Consider the following 18,463-nt stretch of genomic DNA (forward strand, 5'->3'; position numbering starts at 1 on the left):
TCACAATCTCGTATGCCTTCCAAAATATATTTGATCTGATCCAACCCTAACGCTAATTTGCTAGATTGATTAATATTTACGTAAAAATATTTATAAATATAATAAAATATCATAGATTACAACATACAAAAGTTTATTTGATTCATACGATCCATTGTAAATATGTTGATGTTTTATAAATACTTTGATTTTTTTTTTGAAAATCGGCCATAAACTCACGTTTACATTTCATCTGTGGAAAAACCAAATAAAAATTAAGAAATCAATTTGTTTCTTTCTAAGGAATAGCCAGAAAAAGAGAGAGAGAAAAAACTGATTCATTAACCATATGATTATGAACTTTGATTACACTGAAACTTTGAAAAATTATAACAAATAACACAATTTAAGAAACAAATTAAAAATATAACACATGAATAAAATATTTGTAAAAATAGCAAATGTTGTTTAGTCGATTAGTAAATTTTCTAGAATTTCAAGTATGCCTTTTAATAGCTATTATTGATAGAAACTATCATTAATAGTCACTATCAATTATAGCAAAGTGATGAGAACTATAAACCGTGATTATAATCACAAATAACTTTCGATTTTGAAGACCAAGGAAAAGAAACCTTGAAATTGTAGCTTTTCTAGTTTTTTACTAAGTTTGTGTTATACGTGCAATTATTTTATCGAAAAAAGCTATATATACGATTATTTTTTTTATTTAACTGTCATTTATGCAACTTGCTGTTGGAATGTTTTAGGAGAGTAATTACAATTTACAAAGTATAACTTATTGTACCTTTGTAATGTAATATAGTTATAGAAAGATAGATTCACTTGCATTTAAAAAATATTCTATACGTATTACAAAAGACAGTCTTGCTAGGTAAATATTCTCTGTTAGAAACAATATTTACAAAGAAAACTCGAATATAATGTAAATTCAAATTAAAATCATGCCATTTGCTGCTAAATCCTATAAATGACTTTATTATGAGTTACAAAAAGCAAATATATATATATATATATATATATATATATATATATATATATATATATATATATATTCTTAAGAAATAAACTTTTTATTTTATTTTATTTCCAAACATAGTGCAAAACTATGATCTTACGAGTTTCAATTGAATTATCTATGAAAATTTTTAATCTCTACTATATTTGATAAATACCCTTAAAATATCTATAATTTTCTAATATACGCCTACATTTATTTATTTTTATTATAATTTTTTAAGATATATTTTTGCTCTAGATTTGATCATAATGTTACTATAAAATAGGCCTAGTATTTGAAAATAAATTTAATTAAAAAAATTACCTGTTTATTCTCCAAATTTTGAAAAATAAGCTTCTTTTATTAATTAAATAAAAATATGATATAATAAATAGGTTCCAATGGACAATGAAGCAATTTTTCTATTAATTAAATAATTATATGATGTAATAAAAATAAGCTTGAAATATAATTTTATTAGAGAGAAAGGATAAAATTAAATTTTTTCTAATTTAAAATGATTTAAAAAAATACTACATGAATCTCTTAAACCTATCTTTCAAACTAAAGCTAATTTTGAAAATTTAGATACAAAATATACACATCCTAAAAAATTCCATGGCTAAAAGGTTACACATTTTGAAAACAATAAATCAAGCAAACATATTCTCCAAAATTTGAGTACTAAAAATGCTAAGTTTCCCTTTAAAAAAAAAAAAGAGAGAGAGAGAGAAGCTCGAAATTAGAATCTTTGTATATACATATATTTGATTGCGTGCGTTTGTTCAAAAATTGGTGGCATCCTTACAGAGAATTGAACGCACTTCCATGATCGAAGATGGTGGCTCCAAGTCCCTTCGTTGCAGCGCATTTCCGAGCAACCGTTGCATTTCCGACGCAAACACGTCATCTAAAGCCTACAGATTCAACAAAACAATATGGTAATCCCCGATCTTCATCTTTATTTCATTAGATTCAACAACAACAAAAGGATTTTCAAAATACAGAGCTCAATAATGAGTTTTGGACTTACAGAAACCGCAATGCGTAAGCCTTTATATGAGGACATGCTCTCCTTTCTGTTTTCTAGGAGATGTAGAAGATCTTGTCCCATTCGATCCCACAAACGTCGGCAGATTGCTACAAAGACTCCGTTGTTAAGGACGGGGTGGAGATGATGGATTGTGTTCATCAGTAAATCCTTCAGTGGCTGCATTCTGCTTCGTATTTCTGAATCTATCATCGCTTCCTTTGTGTCCTGTATTATCTTCCGCAATTTTGTTGCACTTTGGACCCTTGTCTGCGTATGAAAGACAAGATAATAATGCTGCTCGATCAAGAGCTGTTTGTTTTGACTTTAATGGGCAGGAATGTATTTTGGATTTGAAGGATGCTTACATTTTCTGCGAGTTTCTCTACAACTGCGTGCAGGTAACTCCTGAATTTGGCTCTGAGTACCAGAGTTACTTCGCTGAGATATTCACCTTTACCACGACCTTCATCAGTCATGCAAGAAGATGCTAGTGAATTCAGTTTGCGTTCTATCTGAGGCATAAGCTCATCCAGTATCCTCTTCATCGTATTCAAAAGAATTCCCAACTGAAAAAATAGTCACTCAGTTAAAAAAGATGGTATTTTTAAGGTTGACACTTCTTTCAAACCACACAGAAAGAATAAGCATAAGCAATACCTCATCTGGTATAAAAAATGTATCCACTGATTGTCTGGAAAACTTCTGGAAATATTTGGAAACCATTATGGGCACTGAATTATCCTTTAATGGGGATAAAACTTCAGAGTATTGTCTTTCCAAGGATTCAAAAATTGTCTTCTCAATATCTGCAGTTGCCTATAAAAGAAAAGAGATACTTCTTCAAATCCTAGACTTAGTACTTGGTGAGGCAGGGAAATAAAGTACCATTTTACACATACCTGTTCTAGACTGTTTGCATATTCCGGCCAGCGACTAACGATGACTTCATATTCATTTAGTGTCTCCTTTAGCCTATCATATATATAATTGACAAATGGCAATGTTGAGCTTTCCGGTCTGGCTCCATATGGTTGTACCTGAAGGTGAACACACTATCAGAATGTCACAAATTTCATAACAAAAATCTCATGCTAATATATTCATACCTTGTCCTGTTTGCACAAGTCGAGCAAAGCTAGACGTTTACTTTGAATCCAAACTGTAATGTATGAGTGGAACAGCTCTTTGGCATCAACTCCGCCTTTGACAGGACTGAAATAATCTCAAGACATAATTAAAAAGGTACAATTGGCAATCTAATTCTTATCATTGAAGATTCAACAGAGATATTAGTACCTGATGTTCCACTGAGCAAGATCCCGCTGGAAATCAGCCGTAGCAATGACAAGTTCCGTCACAGAAGGGGATGGACCTGGAGGTGAACAGGCCATGAGAAAATCTCGCAATCTATTGCACAGCTCCACACTGTAGATGGATGAAGAAAGGTTTGGCAAGTCTATGAAACTGCAGGATGACAAATCAGTCAGCAAAGATGTCCTTTCAGAGGAACCACAGAAAAAGAAAAGATTCAGAACAAAACATATGGTGATTTAATCAATTACCTGGGAAGCACATTTTGATGGTGGATTTCGATATCAGTCATCACTTCGTTTCTAATATTCCATACCACAGTTTTCATCTTCTGGTAAGCAGTTGATAGAATAACAGAATCGATCAATGTGCCCTCTTTACTGCTTGATATAATTTCATCTACTTCTGCTAATATAAATTTTGATCTTTTCTTTGTAGCAGCCTGTACCAGTCAACTTGAAGTTTACATTTCACTAAAAAAAATGAAAAAAACGAAAAAAAATGACAGACTGCAAAAACTTTGGCTTCAGTTACTTGTAGATATCTGCATAATTTCAGTTGCGCCTCGGGACTCAAAACATCATGCAGGAGAGCATATAGCTTGACAGAGCGAGTTAAAGCAGGAGCCACAAAACCACTTGCACTACCAAAGACAGCCATCATCCCTGAAGGTGAAGATTCGTCGAGTGACTTATAATTCTCAAAAATGAGAGCAAGAATCTTCTCAATCTGTTCTTTTATCTCCAATAGCATGCGACTCTGGTGGATAATATGGTCAATAATCCATCTGGTGTCATTCTATTATGGCTGTAAAAACTTATAACTTCCAAATGATAACCTTTTACCTCTTGACGACTCAAGGAACCCCTCCCTGTTTGCTTCATTATAAGTGGTTGCAACAATTCCTCCACTAAAGACAGGCAATCTTCAGTGGGTGTGGCAACATCCATAACATATGAAAGGTACCTGCAAAGATTCAAAAAACTTGGTGTAAGTATTGAAAGCAATTAACAACAACCCGAGACTTACGTGGAAACCCGAGAACCGGGAGAAAAACCACGATACTTTAGTTTTTATTATTTTTCTTATGAACAAAAACAATAGGTACAAAGGGAGTATAAATAGAGTACAATAGGAATAAGAAAGGAAAAGATTTAGGAAATATTTAGGAAATAAAATCTTATATTTTATTTTTTCCAAAAGTACTAATTCTAACACTCCCCCTCAAGTTGGGAGGTAAATATCAATGAGTCCCAACTTGCTAACGCAAAGGTCGAAGTGTGGTCGGAGAAGCCCCTTGGTAAGAACATCAGCAATCTGTTGGCTTGAAGGAATGTACGGAATGCATATGCTTCCACTGTCAAGTCTTTCTTTGATGAAATGCCGATCAATCTCAACATGTTTAGTTCTATCATGTTGCACTGGGTTGTTAGCAATACTAATAGCGGCTTTATTATCACAAAAAAGCTTCAATGGTGTCTCACATTCCTGATGAAGATCTGACAAGACTTTCTGGAGCCAAATTTCCTCACATATTCCCAGACTCATAGCTCTGTATTCAGCCTCAGCACTGCTCCTGGCCACAACACTTTGCTTCTTACTCCTCCAAGTTACAAGATTGCCCCAAACAAAGGTACAATAACCGGATGTAGACTTTCTATCAATAACAGATCCTGCCCAATCTGAGTCAGTATATGCCTCAATGGTCTTTCTATTTGTTTTTCTAAACATCAACCCTTTACCAGGTGTATTTTTCAAGTATCTCAGGATTCTGTTAACAGCTTCCATATGTTTCTCATAGGGAGCCTGCATAAACTGGCTGACAACACTCACAGCAAAGGAAATATCCGGACGAGTATGGGATAAGTAAATTAATTTACCTACAAGGCGCTGATATTGTTCTTTATCAACTGGAACTTGATCATCAGAGTTTCCTAGTTTACAGTTGAATTCAATAGGAGTATCAGCAGGACGACATCCCAACATACCTGTCTCGGTTAGCAAATCAAGGGTGTATTTTCTCTGAGACACGGAAATACCTTCTTTTGATCTAGCCACCTCCATTCCAAGGAAATATTTCAGATTTCCCAAGTCTTTGATTTCAAATTCATCACCCATTCTCTGCTTTAGTTGACTGATTTCTGTTTGATCATCTCCAGTCAAAACAATGTCATCCACATAAACAATTAGAATAGCTATCTTTCCTGTTTTGGAAGCCTTTGTAAATAAAGTATGGTCAGAGTGCCCTTGACTGTACCCTTGGGACTTGACAAAGGTAGTGAATCTGTCAAACCATGCTCTCGGAGACTGTTTCAGACCATATAGAGATTTTTGGAGTTTACACACCTCCTGACCAAATTGGGCTTCAAATCCTGGTGGGGGGCTCATGTAGACTTCCTCCACAAGGTCTCCATTCAAAAAAGCATTCTTAACATCCAGCTGGTATAGAGGCCAATCTTTGTTCACAGCAACAGATAGCAGGACTCTAACAGTATTCAATTTAGCAACTGGAGAAAAAGTTTCCGAATAGTCAATACCATAGGTTTGAGTGAACCCCTTTGCAACTAACCTTGCCTTGTGTCTATCAAGCGTACCATCTGCTTTGTATTTGAGAGAGAATACCCATTTGCATCCTACAGTTTTATGTCCCTTGGGTAGAGCACAGATCTCCCAAGTTCTATTCTTTTCGAGAGCCTTCATCTCTTCCATAACAGCATTCTTCCATTCAGGACACTCTAGAGCAGTGTAGATATTTTTCGGTATTATGGTAGAGTCAAGGTTTGCTGTAAATGCTCTAAACTGTGGAGAGAGATTATCATAGGAAACATAGTTGCAAATGGGATGTTTAGTGCATGATCTGGTACCTTTTCTCAATGCAATTGGAATGTCAAGAGAGGGATCATACTCATCAAGTTTTCTTGTATGACCCTGTTCAGCTTCATCGTTACTGGTTTCTATTCTCACCTCAGTCTCATCATCACGGTTCTTTTCTTCCATATTTTCAAGAACAGCAACATCAGACTTGTCATTCTCACTCATTGTATTATTAGTACAAGGTTTTGTAGGGTTTTCCATACCTTGGTCTCGAGGAGGTTCGAAATTTTGGACTGGAGCCGGCGGTTGACTAGTAGGGGACCCAACTTCCTTTCTGAGATTCCTCCTGTAATATGTTTTCCAGGGAACTTGGTTTGTGGGTAAGATTATGGGATGAGGATCAATGTCAGACACGGTAATAAGAGTAGGTTCAATAAATTCAAAGGTGTTGTTAGACTCTTCACTCACATTCTCCCCCTGAAGATGGCTAACAGGAAAGTATGGTCGGTTTTCACAGAAAGTAACGTCCATAGTGACAAAATATTTCCTAGACGGCGGGTGAAAACATTTATAACCGTGTTGGTGAAGGGGATACCCAACAAACACACAGGCCTGAGCCCGAGGGGTAAATTTGGTCTGATTAGGGCCGAAATTATGGACATAGGCGGTGCACCCAAACACACGAAGAGGAACCTCAGAAACAAGACGAGTAGAGGGGTAAGACTCCTTAAGACAATCTAAGGGAGTCTGAAGGTGGAGGATACGAGAAGGCATTCTATTGATTAAGTGAGCAGCTGTAAGAATAGCATCTCCCCACAGATATGATGGAAGGGAAGTGGAAAGCATAAGTGAGCGGGCTACTTCCACAAGGTGTCGGTTTTTTCGTTCGGCCACTCCATTTTGTTGAGGAGTGTAGGCACATGAGGTTTGGTGAACAATCCCCTTGGAGGCTAGAAATTCACTAAGGTTATGGTTTTGGAATTCCCGACCATTATCACTTCGAAGAATTGCAATTTTTGTATGAAATTGTGTTTTGATAGTATGATAGAAGTTTTGGAAAATGGATGGAACCTCGGATTTATCTGAGATAAGGTAGACCCAGGTGAGACGGGTATGGTCATCAATGAAAGTTACAAACCACCGCTTTCCCGAGGAGGTGGTGACCTTGGAAGGACCCCAAACGTCACTATGGATGAGGTTAAATGGTTGTGTAGGTTTATATGGTTGTGAGGGAAAAGAGACTCGATGTTGTTTTGCCCGGATACACACATCACAAGATAGAGAAGAGACATCAACTTTAGAAAAAAGGTGGGGAAATAAATGTTGCATATATGTAAAGTTTGGGTGGCCCAGTCGAAAATGCCACAACATACAGTCTTGTTCAGAAGTGCTAAAGTAGGATGACAGTAAACTAACCCTAGACAAACTACTACATGAGGTATCATCATCAAGGATGTAAAGTCCCCTGCTATGCCGGGCAGTGCCAATCGTCCTCCCCGAGCTCATGTCCTGAAAATAAACCGATTCAGGTAAGAAGATAGCTTTACAATGCAACTCACGAGTGATCTTGCTTATAGATAACAAATTGTAAGACAGTTTAGGGACATGCAAAACATTCTGGAGAGCAAAACCGTCAAAGGGAACTATTTGTCCTTTGCCAGCGATCGGAGCTAGAGAGCCATCGGCTATTCGGATTTTTTCATTACCGGCACACGGGGCATATGAGATAAAGTGTTCTGAAGAACCTGTCAAGTGATCTGTAGCCCCCGAGTCTAAGATCCAGGGATTCTTCCCATCAACGCTAATAAGCCCAAGGGACTGAGGCATACCTGACTGAGCAATGGCACCCAGAGTAGGAGTCTTGGTCTGGCTCACAGTAGGATCAGTTGATTGAGAAGTGCTAGCAGGTGTAGTCTCACTAATGTAGGCACGTCCTGAGTTCTGTTTCTCGTTGGAGGACCGTTTCTTACCTCCTGGGGGACGACCGTGGAGTTTCCAACACTGATCCTTGGTGTGCCATTGTTTCTTGCAGTGCTCACACACAGGAATTGACTTCCCATTATTCTTGTCACTGTCATGATTTGAGGACCGAGCGCTAAAGGCTGCGGAGTCAATGGTAGGGGTAGTCAATACACCCATGGCATTAGTGCGATCCTCTTCCAGGCGGACTTCAAAACAAACTTCCATTAGGGAGGGAAGAGGTCTTTGTCCGAGTATACGACCACAAACATTATCAAATTTGGGATTAAGTCCTGCAAGGAAGTCATAAACACGGTCAGCCTCTTCAAGTTTAGCATATTGTGTACTGTCATTTGGTGTGTCCCAAACTGTCTCTCTGCACAAATCCATCTCTTGCCAGAGGAGAGAGAGCTTGTTAAAATAGGTAGTTACGTCCAAGGTCCCTTGTTTGCAATTATGGACCTGTTTTCGCAGTGTATATAACCGAGAGGCATTCTGTCGTTTCGAGTAAAGGGTCTGAGTTGTATCCCACAAATCTTTTGCTGTGGCTGCATATAGTAAAGGCTTGCCGATCTGTGGTTCCATACTATTAATCAGCATGGACCGAATAAATGAGTCCTCTCCTTTCCAGAGTCGTTCCAAGGCGTCTCCCGGTGGAGGACGTACAGTCTCTCCAGTTAAGAATCCGAACTGGTATCGACCTTCGAGGAACATCTTTATTGATTGGGACCAAGAAAAATAATTTTGACCATTTAATTTTTCGCCTGAAAAATTCCCTGTAGACGAACCCAAAGAGCCAGTTATATAATTTGACTGTGAATTAGGGAACGAAGTTACCGGGTTCTTGGAATACATCGGCAACTCGGTTGGTTTGGAATGCGTTGAAGATTCGCTCGCTTCAATGTCCGATCTGTTTTGGGGTTGATCAATTCCGTTACCAGAAAACAGCGGTTGCTGTAAAGGGTCAACGTACAGCTGCTGCTTACTGTACTGATTTGACAAATTTACGGTTGAGGGATGCTGTCCGGAGCTCGTAGACGGCGCATGAGGATGCGGATGGCCGGAAGGGTTTGACGGCTGGACATCCGACGGTGCGTAGAAGGGAACGGGATGGGCGGTGACGTGAAACGGCGGCGGCGCGTGGGCCCACGCGCCGGACACGAGCGGCGCGTGAATCAACTTCTGGTCAGACGGCGGCGCGTACGGCTGCGGAACCACTCCCGTTGGGTAGATCGGCGGTTTCTGTAGGTTCTGGAGCAGTTTCTCCATGGCGGCGGCGACGGCGGCGTCCACGGCGGCGGCGATTCCGGCGGCGGCGGCGGCGGCGGCGGCGACGGGTTCAGTTTCGATCTGGGTTTCTCCTAGGTTATTTTCTAGGGTTTCGTTATTGCTTTGCTCTGATACCATATTGAAAGCAATTAACAACAACCCGAGACTTACGTGGAAACCCGAGAACCGGGAGAAAAACCACGATACTTTAGTTTTTATTATTTTTCTTATGAACAAAAACAATAGGTACAAAGGGAGTATAAATAGAGTACAATAGGAATAAGAAAGGAAAAGATTTAGGAAATATTTAGGAAATAAAATCTTATATTTTATTTTTTCCAAAAGTACTAATTCTAACAGTAAGTTTAAATCATTCCTTTGTAAATGCCGAAGATATCAGTTCGATTAAATGATTATTATTAATCTTAACATGTCACATTACCGTAGCTTACTATATGAATCAGATATTCCATAGTAAGTAGCAAATTTGTGCAGTAACCACCTCCATGGTCCTTCTAACAACAAATTTCTTTGCTGAAAATGGCTGACTTTCATTGCAACTTCTAACAAGATGTCGTATGCCACAGTCTCAGCAACAAAGCCACACTGCATCAAATCACCAAGTTGAGTTGCTGATCACATCTAATCATAATATTAAGGATCTATATATCTTGAGTTTCATTCACTTCTTTTTACAAACCTTAAGACTATTGTTGTCATCTGGGCTTCTTGTAGAATAGCTTGTATGCAGTTGTATTCTTCCAACAAGTTCATGCTCTGGCTCTCGATACATGGGCCACCATAGTGTCTTTTCATCCTGCAGCAGTATATCCTATTTTACTTAAAACATCAAGTGAAGGCATAAACTAAATTTTAGCCGAGTATGGACAAATCAATACTGAATCATCCGCAATGGCAGCAACTTGAATTACGGCATGACCATAATGCTGTCCTTTGGAATTCTTAACTTCGACTACTAAATCATCTCCGGGACTATCAGGAAAGCTGTTTGTTCCATTTATCACACAAATTGACTACATTAGTCGCGAATTATAATAAAAGTAAGAAACATTAAACAAGAAGAAAAGGAAGAAGAAAGTAAAAGAAAAGCTTACAATAAATAAGTTTCACCAGATGCTGGTTGCATTTTAACAACCTCATCATCAGATGAGCTTTTTAGTCTCAGCAAGCAAGAATATGTTTCTGGTGACAGGAAGAGATTGTCAGCTGAAGTTTGACTTACATACACGCAAGGGAGGGTAGAACTCAATTATAAATCATTTCAAGTTCATTTGTGTGAACTTGGTATGTTTTGAAGTTCAAAACAACTGATAAATTTCATTTTTCCAGCAATAAGAAAATGTCTAATTTAGTCACCTTGCACTACTTCATAAGTTGGCGAGATATGACATAAAGAAACTGCGCCAGTTTTAATGATTGCCAAGATCTGTTTGGCATACTGAGAGCCAGCTTTCATATAAGCCAAGCTATGATGAGAGAACGAACCAGTTGAGTTCGCAGGAAGATGATGAGCTACTCGAACCTTTTGTTTGGCTTTCCATTCGGAGTGAAGGGTTCGCTTTATAGTTAATAAATGTGCATTAAGACTTTCCATTTTGATGGTGGATTGCGTTATACATGAAAGACCACAGCTGGTTGGTGGCTCCAGTCCCATTTTCACTCTACGCACTGTCAAATAAAAGAAAACTAAAGTTTGAAACATATAAAACACTGTCTTCAAATCTTGTTTAAAAATTTAAAGTAAGATACCCTGAACTTTAATTTTCCCAAGACTTCTTATGGATTTTGGAGCAGTTTCTTCACTGGCCAACCCTGAGGGAGGTTTTGCCAAGAGATCCTCTTCTGGTTGCAGTAGTGTTTTCCGTAAACTGTTGCAGTTGACAACGTAAGAACAAAGAACCCAAACAAATAGAATATATCAAAAGAATCATTTGATTCGAATACATGTTATAATTCGAACTCAGAACTAACTATATCTGCCACCCATATGACTGTTAACAAAATCAAAATTTTGTGAAGTAACAAAATTTCAAGCCAAACTCCAGCAGAGTGTCTATTACAGTCACTTACCCAAACCCATCGCGCAAAAATTTGCACTCGTCATTCAAGAAGTAGGGAGCTTCTGTACAATGACCTTGAGCCCACGAGTGAAGGCATAGCCTAACACATGCTTCGTAAGAAATAACAGCACCCCATGAACCTTGCCCTCTGCATAAATGAGTCCACCCATCATAAGAAAGAACAAGTTATTGCTAAAGGAGGCAATTAGGAAAAGACTGCAGTCCTTTGCTATGGCTTTCGACAAATCGATAACAATGCTTAAAGTTGCTTTAGTACATTGCTCTATAATTTGGGAGGCGGGCAGGAACTGAAAAAGAAGGCGATGCAACTCTGAGACCAGCAGCATTCCTGAATCAAGATATAGTTAATAACATAATCTTTCTGAGTAACTTCCAGTGCAAGAGTTTGAAAATTAAAGAGAGTGAAATGAGAAGCATATACACTAACCTAGCCGATGCATTGGAAATTTCAATCTTTGTAGCTTGTCCATTTTGGCCTAAACAGCTTTCTGGTGCTATTTGTTCATTTCTTGTGGCAGAAACATAAGCCTTATATGGTTTACAAGTTGAAGCTTGATCCTTAACCGCCTTGATTTCCTGATCACGAACATTTAATGGAGGAGCAGTCGGAATATCAAAATTCATATGCATTTTATTCCCTATTCCTCCACCATACTTCATCTGCCACGGCTAACAGAAACTGAGTTTTCACTCATACAAAGACTCGTTTGAACTAATTAATCCCTATCCCATAAAGTTATAAAATTGCATCTGGGCAATGTATCCACAGATCAGTCGGAACTTTTAACACTATCAATCTTGACTTGCTAGTTTATAAGAAACTGGACTGCATCAGATTTACTCACAAATCACCCTAAAATCTAATTATTCAATTAAGAACAAAACAGAACATAACAAACCTGATCGAAAGCAGCAGCGTAACCATCAGTATCACCAGAAGAAACGTCGTTCGATTTACCAAACGAAACTTCAGTACTGGAAGTCGTAGCCGAATCCAACGTTTTGACTCCTCCATGACTATATTCTGGTTTTGATCGAACTACCTCCGGAACTAAACCAATCCCGTAATAACCCATTTCAGAACAACGATTGTTTAATTGATTACCCAATTGAACGCCATTAATAGCAGTCGAATGACAGTGAACTTTGTCATCTTGAGGAGATATGGCGACCGAGTAATGTCGGCTATGATTTTCACTCCCCGAGTCAAACGACAAGTCCATGTCGGATCCAGAATCACACTCCTCGCCATAGTCATTCACTGTTTGAGCTTGAGACCCATTAACCGCAATCGAGGGCAAATTGGCAGCACCAAACGGCAATCCAAAACCCCGATCGCCGGAAACTAAACAAGAAAAATTCCTCATCTCCAACTTAGAATTCTTCCCTCTGAAATAGCGGGGAATGAATTAAGAATCGGGGTCTAAAGACTAGAGTAAAGGAAATGGTAATAATGGCGAAAATTTCTTGCCATATGAAAAACTAAGATTACAATGATCTACATTAAACAACATTCCATAAAGAAAGTGGGTATGAGCCTCAATTGATACCGCAACACAGCAATAGAAATAAAATGAGAATCGAGGATGATATTGATAGTGACCCAAAATAGTAATGGAAGAAGAAAATAATATTAGGCAGCAAAAATGGTGAGAAGTGGCCGAAGTGAGAAAGTGAGAAAAAGGGGAAGAGTGTAGACCCAAGATTTTTCTAATTGCTATATATATATATATAAATTATTTTTTGGTTCTTTTCCGAGTGATTGACAGTTTGGCGCTGATTGTGTAAAATTAGAATAATGAGAAAGAAAAATGAAAAAAAAAATGGAGATTAAGAAAATGAATAAAAATAATAAAAGAAAAAAAGAAAGAAAAGGAAAAAGGCTTTGGAGTTGAACGATTTTAAGGAATGAACGGCAACGAAAGCGGTGGAATTTCGGGGCGCATGACGTGGCGGGGAGGGGGCAAGGGTACGCGCTCTTTTTATAACGGTCGAGATTTTAATATTATTAGTTATTAACTTTTTTTTTTAAAAAAAAAAGGTAAGGTAAGGGAAATTGTTTTTGCAACTTAAAAGACTACATCATACCATCCATGACTTACGAATCCTTTCAATCAACTGTTTAAATGTTTTTTATTTTTACTAATCACACAAATATCTTCTAGTTTTAATTGAGTACAACGTAGATATTGTTATAACTTTTAATTTGATGTTTTCGTATTATTGTCTTTTGAAGAATAAATATCTTTCTTCTAGTTTAAAAAGAAAATGTGTTATGTAGTAATTAAATTATTAAATTAATATGTTAACATTTCATTATTGTAATATATGTAATGCTAACATTTTTTGTTTTAATGTTTTTAACCTTGAAATTAAAACTTGAAATAATGTATTCTTTCATCTTATTAATTATTAATTTCATCCAATTAGATTGTGTTTTTTTAGTATTTTCTCTAAATTTTGAATCTCATTAATTAAATTAGTTTCTAAAAATATAATTGCATCTTATTCAATTATTATTTTTGAATTTCATCTTATTAATTATTACTTTCATCCAATTAGATCATGTGTTTTTAGTATTTTCTCTCAATTTTGAATCTCATTAATTAAATTGGTTCCTAAGAATATAATTGCATGTATTTATTTTGTTTTTCTTATATACATTTATCTTACGTAGACTTGAAAGAATTAATGTATTAATGTAACACAGACCTTTACCTCAAACAAATGCATTGTATCTTTAAAACTCACGTTCCATTAACATCAAATATAATAAGTCATCTAAGATTTAACTAAGTCACGGCCACTTAATCAAAAATAATATAGAAATTTATGATAACGAATATGTAAATATTTTTCCTAAATAGCTGCTTTTAATATAGTAGTGATAGAGATTATTATTGCAATAATTAAAATTAGAATTAAATAAGAGAATGTCTTGAGAAAATCGACCACTAACCATTTTTCTTTTATAGTTTTATTGATTTAAAGAAACATCATTTACAAAGAATATGATGATGTTGAAAATACAAATCGGAATGTTAATTGACAATTATAATTATGAAATATGATCAATAGTAAATAACAAACGATCTAAATTAAAATAAAAGTAATTAACAAATAATAATAAATGTGATAAGCTTAAAAAAAAAAAAAACGAATTGAATGAGATAAGATTTAGATTTGACCACGCTTCTATGATTAAGTACAGAGAAAAATGAATTTCAATATTGTTGGTATGTTTTACTTTTACTTTTAGGTTAAACTATTATTTCAACCTATCTTTTTAGTTCAACCATTTATGGAAATCGAGATCTTCAATAAATAAAATATATATATAAAAAACAAAACTATTTTCAAATATAATAATATAATTTATATTGACATAAATATTTTTATTAATTTTATCATCTACAATAATCTTAAAAATATATATTATTAAAAAGAGAATTATTTTTATATAGTTTTCCGATGATTAAAACTACAAATTAATAACCAAGTCTAAAATGTTTTTGATTGAATTATAATTATGCCAATTAATATTACTAAATGGTGAATATTTGCATCTGGGTTTTAGAAAATTATTCCACAATAACATTTTTTCTCTTCCGAAATTCTAACAAGTAGTTAAATAAAACTAAGATTCTAATATTTTTCTTTGAGTTTAGTGAAACCTTTTAATACAACTAAAGTAAATTCAGTTATAGGATAACTATCGATATGGCATAGTTGTTTAGAGATAAAAAATTTGATATTTCATGTACGTAATTATTATATTTAAAAAAATAATAATGTTACATATATAATTTGAATGCAGGTATTTTAATCCGATCCCTGGACATGAAACTAAGTAGAAATATTTGATTTTTTAAAAAAAGAAAAAGATAAGTGTAAAGAATAAAGGTAGAGATTTGTAAAATTTAGTAATTTTATAATTGGAATTGGGTTAGAGATAATTAATAATTAGTGGTTTTGTGGCATTGAGAATACAGTCATACACGTTATGCCTTCCTGCTTAAGAAATCTACTTTAAAGCATCTAATCTCCTAATTTGTTTTAAATAATCTACGCTCCTACTTTACATTTTAATTTCATAATTTCAGAATTAACCCTCTTCGTTTTTGTTTTTCAATTTTTGTTATTAAAAACAAAAATAGTGACTATTGTTTTTTCGAAAAAAAAATATTTTTTGTTTGAAAATTCTTTTTTTTTTTAATTTTATTTTATTTTCACTTTTAATTCGTAATTTTGAAAAAAAATTAATTTTAAAAAAATTGAGTTAATTACTAAATTATCTTGTTTTTCTTTTTTAAATAATTTTCAAATACAAAAAACAAAAAACAAATGAATTAGCAAATAGACAGTTCAAAGTGTTCTTAATTTTTATCTTGATGGATTCTAATTCTTAACTATGAGTCTAAATCTTGCTTCTTCTTTTTTCTTAATTTCCTAACTTAATTTTCATGCATCTCTACAATGTTCTGCTTGCAAAAAGGAAAAAAAAAAGTTTTGGATGAACATGTCTTTTTAATTAGTGTTCTTCTCTCCCCCTTATGATCATAAGTGATAAATGATCTTCGTTTAGTTTGATTATTCGTTTGTTCAATTTCGAGAAAAAACTATAATTAATTTTTATTCCATCAAAACTAATTATTTTGAGTTGCAAAGCCATGGTAGTAGTTTGGATCAATATATATCTCTTCACCCTTTTCGTAGAGTTCATTTTTTTAAACTTCAAGAGAACAAGAAGTTCATCATATGTAATTAATTAAGTAATTGAAAGTTGGTGTTCCCACAACAATCTTCACGAACCATTGTCAAGACATTTACAAAAGCTCGTTTATGTCTTGACAAAAGCTCGTTTCACTTGGTATAGACATTAATAGATTCATCAAATATCTTTGTGATTGATAAAAAGGTCAACAACATTCCATCGAAAACTTAAGAATTGATATTTCTCCAAACCAAATCTCACACATGTTTCAAAAGTGTAGCACCCAACAACATAAATCAATACTTTCACGTACAAAGTGACATTTTATATTACGATAATCGTTGAATAATATAACGTTAAAGTTCGTCTTAACTCTCTAGATTATGTGTTTTTAAATTAATCAACGATTTTTAAGATGTTATCAAAGTAGTATGGTCCAATGATATCTTATGTTGAAGTTCTTTCGTTCAATGCTATTTTCTCTCCGATTAAAAATTGTTAGGTGGAAATGCAATCAAAATCCTACTTCGATTAAATCAGTGAAATATCGTATGTTAATAAAAGATGGTGCATCTTTTTGACAAACATGCGTGAACTATAGACATTCACAATGGGCTCCTGAAAGAATTGAGCCATCCTTGCAACAAGGAAAAGCCCAACAAAATAAGCGAATCAGCACTTCTAAAACTCTCTATCCACAATCCTCATTTCATGGATTTCCTTTCATGATGTCTCCATAAGTTATGACTTATGACAAAGAAATCGAGGGAAAAAGAATTTTGAAGTGTACAATCGCTAAAATAATTTATTCATCAATCTTCAAATATGTTCTTAACAAAGGTTCTAAACCGATTCATTTCTAATTGTTCGTGAGGTTTATTGGAAAAAGAATTAAATGTTCTGTAAGATATCTTTCAAATTAAATTTGAAAGAATGTTTCGAGGTTTAGATTGATATATATTTATAAAATTTTAGAGTTTAAATGAATATAATTACTAGTTTGACATCGTCATTGTGTAAGGGTAGGTGGCGAATCTTGGAATCATGGTTTCCTGTAAAATGTTAACAAAAAAAGTTTTTGATATGCATCTTTAATTTATTTGAAAGTCAATGTAAAACTAAAAGATATAACTCAATTAATTCTTTTATAAACATAAAAATTAATTAATTAAATTTCCCTTTTCCTCTAATAATCCGATCGATCCCCTGTGTTTCCATAAACAAAGTACTGATGACTTTTAAATGCCACACTCTCAAAAATTAAATTCAGCACAGTAGAGAAGAAATGTAGGGACGGACGACCACATAAAATGCACAAACATGTAACACATTTAGAGACCAAAAATAAAATATTTAAAAGTATATAGTAATGTTCACGTTGTTTTCTGTGTGTTTTTCTAAATTTGGATAGAGTGTATGTAAACAAAAAAAATAAGTGTTCATAAGATATATATATATATATATATATATATATATATATATATATATATATATATATAATTACACTATATAAATTAGCAAATCTGAGAGTGATTAGTCCATAATATATGCAAACAAAAAATTGTGGTCCATAACACACAGTCGTCCCATGTTTCACATCTCTTCCCATCTTTCTCCACATGACTACATATAATGAAACAATAACAATGCTCTTAAAATTATTTATATATACATACATAGATATATATTACAAAAAGAAAAACAAAATCAAGTGGGCTTTGTAAGAGGGAGACAAAAGCATCCAGTCTAGATCTAAGAAAGAGAGAGAAATATAATGGAAGGTTTAATTCAAAAAAAATATACCTTCTGCATATAATTTGCCACCATCCTTAAATATTCTTTCAATATTATTATTGTTAATAATATTAATATACCATTTTAATGTTTATTTTCTTGTGTTTCATGTAACGAAAATATTGGTTCAACTCTTTGTAACTGGGAATCGTATATCGAAAGATCGAATCTATAGATCGACGAAACTACTGTTAAATTTAAACTGAAATGAGGATGAGGGGGGAGCGCATGAGGGGTTGAAGAGAGATCAGCTCGAATCTCAAGTAAGTAAACGACTGGAAGACTGTGTAGGTTTTGGTTTTCTTTTTTCTTTTTCTTTTCTTAACAAAAAAAAAAATATATACTTTTTGTAAAAAATAAGTTTGGGCAAAGAGAGGTTGGACTTAGGACCACACACACACACACAAAAGAAAAATGGATTATATATATAGTATTATATGAATATGCAATTCCTTTTTGGCTACGAA

The 18,463-nt window shown here is 34.6% G+C and overlaps 1 protein-coding gene across 6 annotated transcripts; it reads right to left on the reverse strand.

Moving 5' to 3' along the window:
- Positions 1 to 1,713: 1,713 nt before the first annotated feature.
- Positions 1,714 to 13,278, reverse strand: LOC103484940 (uncharacterized). 6 transcript variants are annotated; one of them, XM_017043803.2, is made up of 20 exons: positions 12,388 to 13,278; positions 11,916 to 12,148; positions 11,745 to 11,816; positions 11,478 to 11,615; positions 11,157 to 11,275; positions 10,764 to 11,075; positions 10,502 to 10,589; positions 10,286 to 10,391; positions 10,087 to 10,203; positions 9,829 to 9,992; positions 4,190 to 4,310; positions 3,879 to 4,103; positions 3,596 to 3,786; positions 3,330 to 3,497; positions 3,140 to 3,245; positions 2,933 to 3,070; positions 2,691 to 2,849; positions 2,399 to 2,599; positions 2,034 to 2,300; positions 1,714 to 1,917 (listed from the first exon to the last, which is right to left on the reverse strand). In XM_017043803.2, exons 1-20 carry the CDS (start codon positions 12,853 to 12,855, stop codon positions 1,786 to 1,788), a joined length of 3,525 nt encoding a protein of 1,174 aa, XP_016899292.2. In that variant the 5' UTR covers positions 12,856 to 13,278; the 3' UTR covers positions 1,714 to 1,785. The 6 variants fall into 6 exon arrangements, with proteins under 6 accessions (XP_016899292.2, XP_050944805.1, XP_050944804.1 ...); XM_051088848.1 differs by having other exon boundaries at positions 10,764 to 11,093; positions 12,388 to 13,180; XM_051088847.1 differs by having other exon boundaries at positions 10,764 to 11,093; positions 11,916 to 12,157; positions 12,388 to 13,180.
- Between the last annotated feature and the right edge of the window lie 5,185 nt (positions 13,279 to 18,463).

This window comes from Cucumis melo, chromosome 8 (genome assembly GCF_025177605.1).
Source record: "Cucumis melo cultivar AY chromosome 8, USDA_Cmelo_AY_1.0, whole genome shotgun sequence".
NCBI lineage: Eukaryota > Viridiplantae > Streptophyta > Magnoliopsida > Cucurbitales > Cucurbitaceae > Cucumis > Cucumis melo.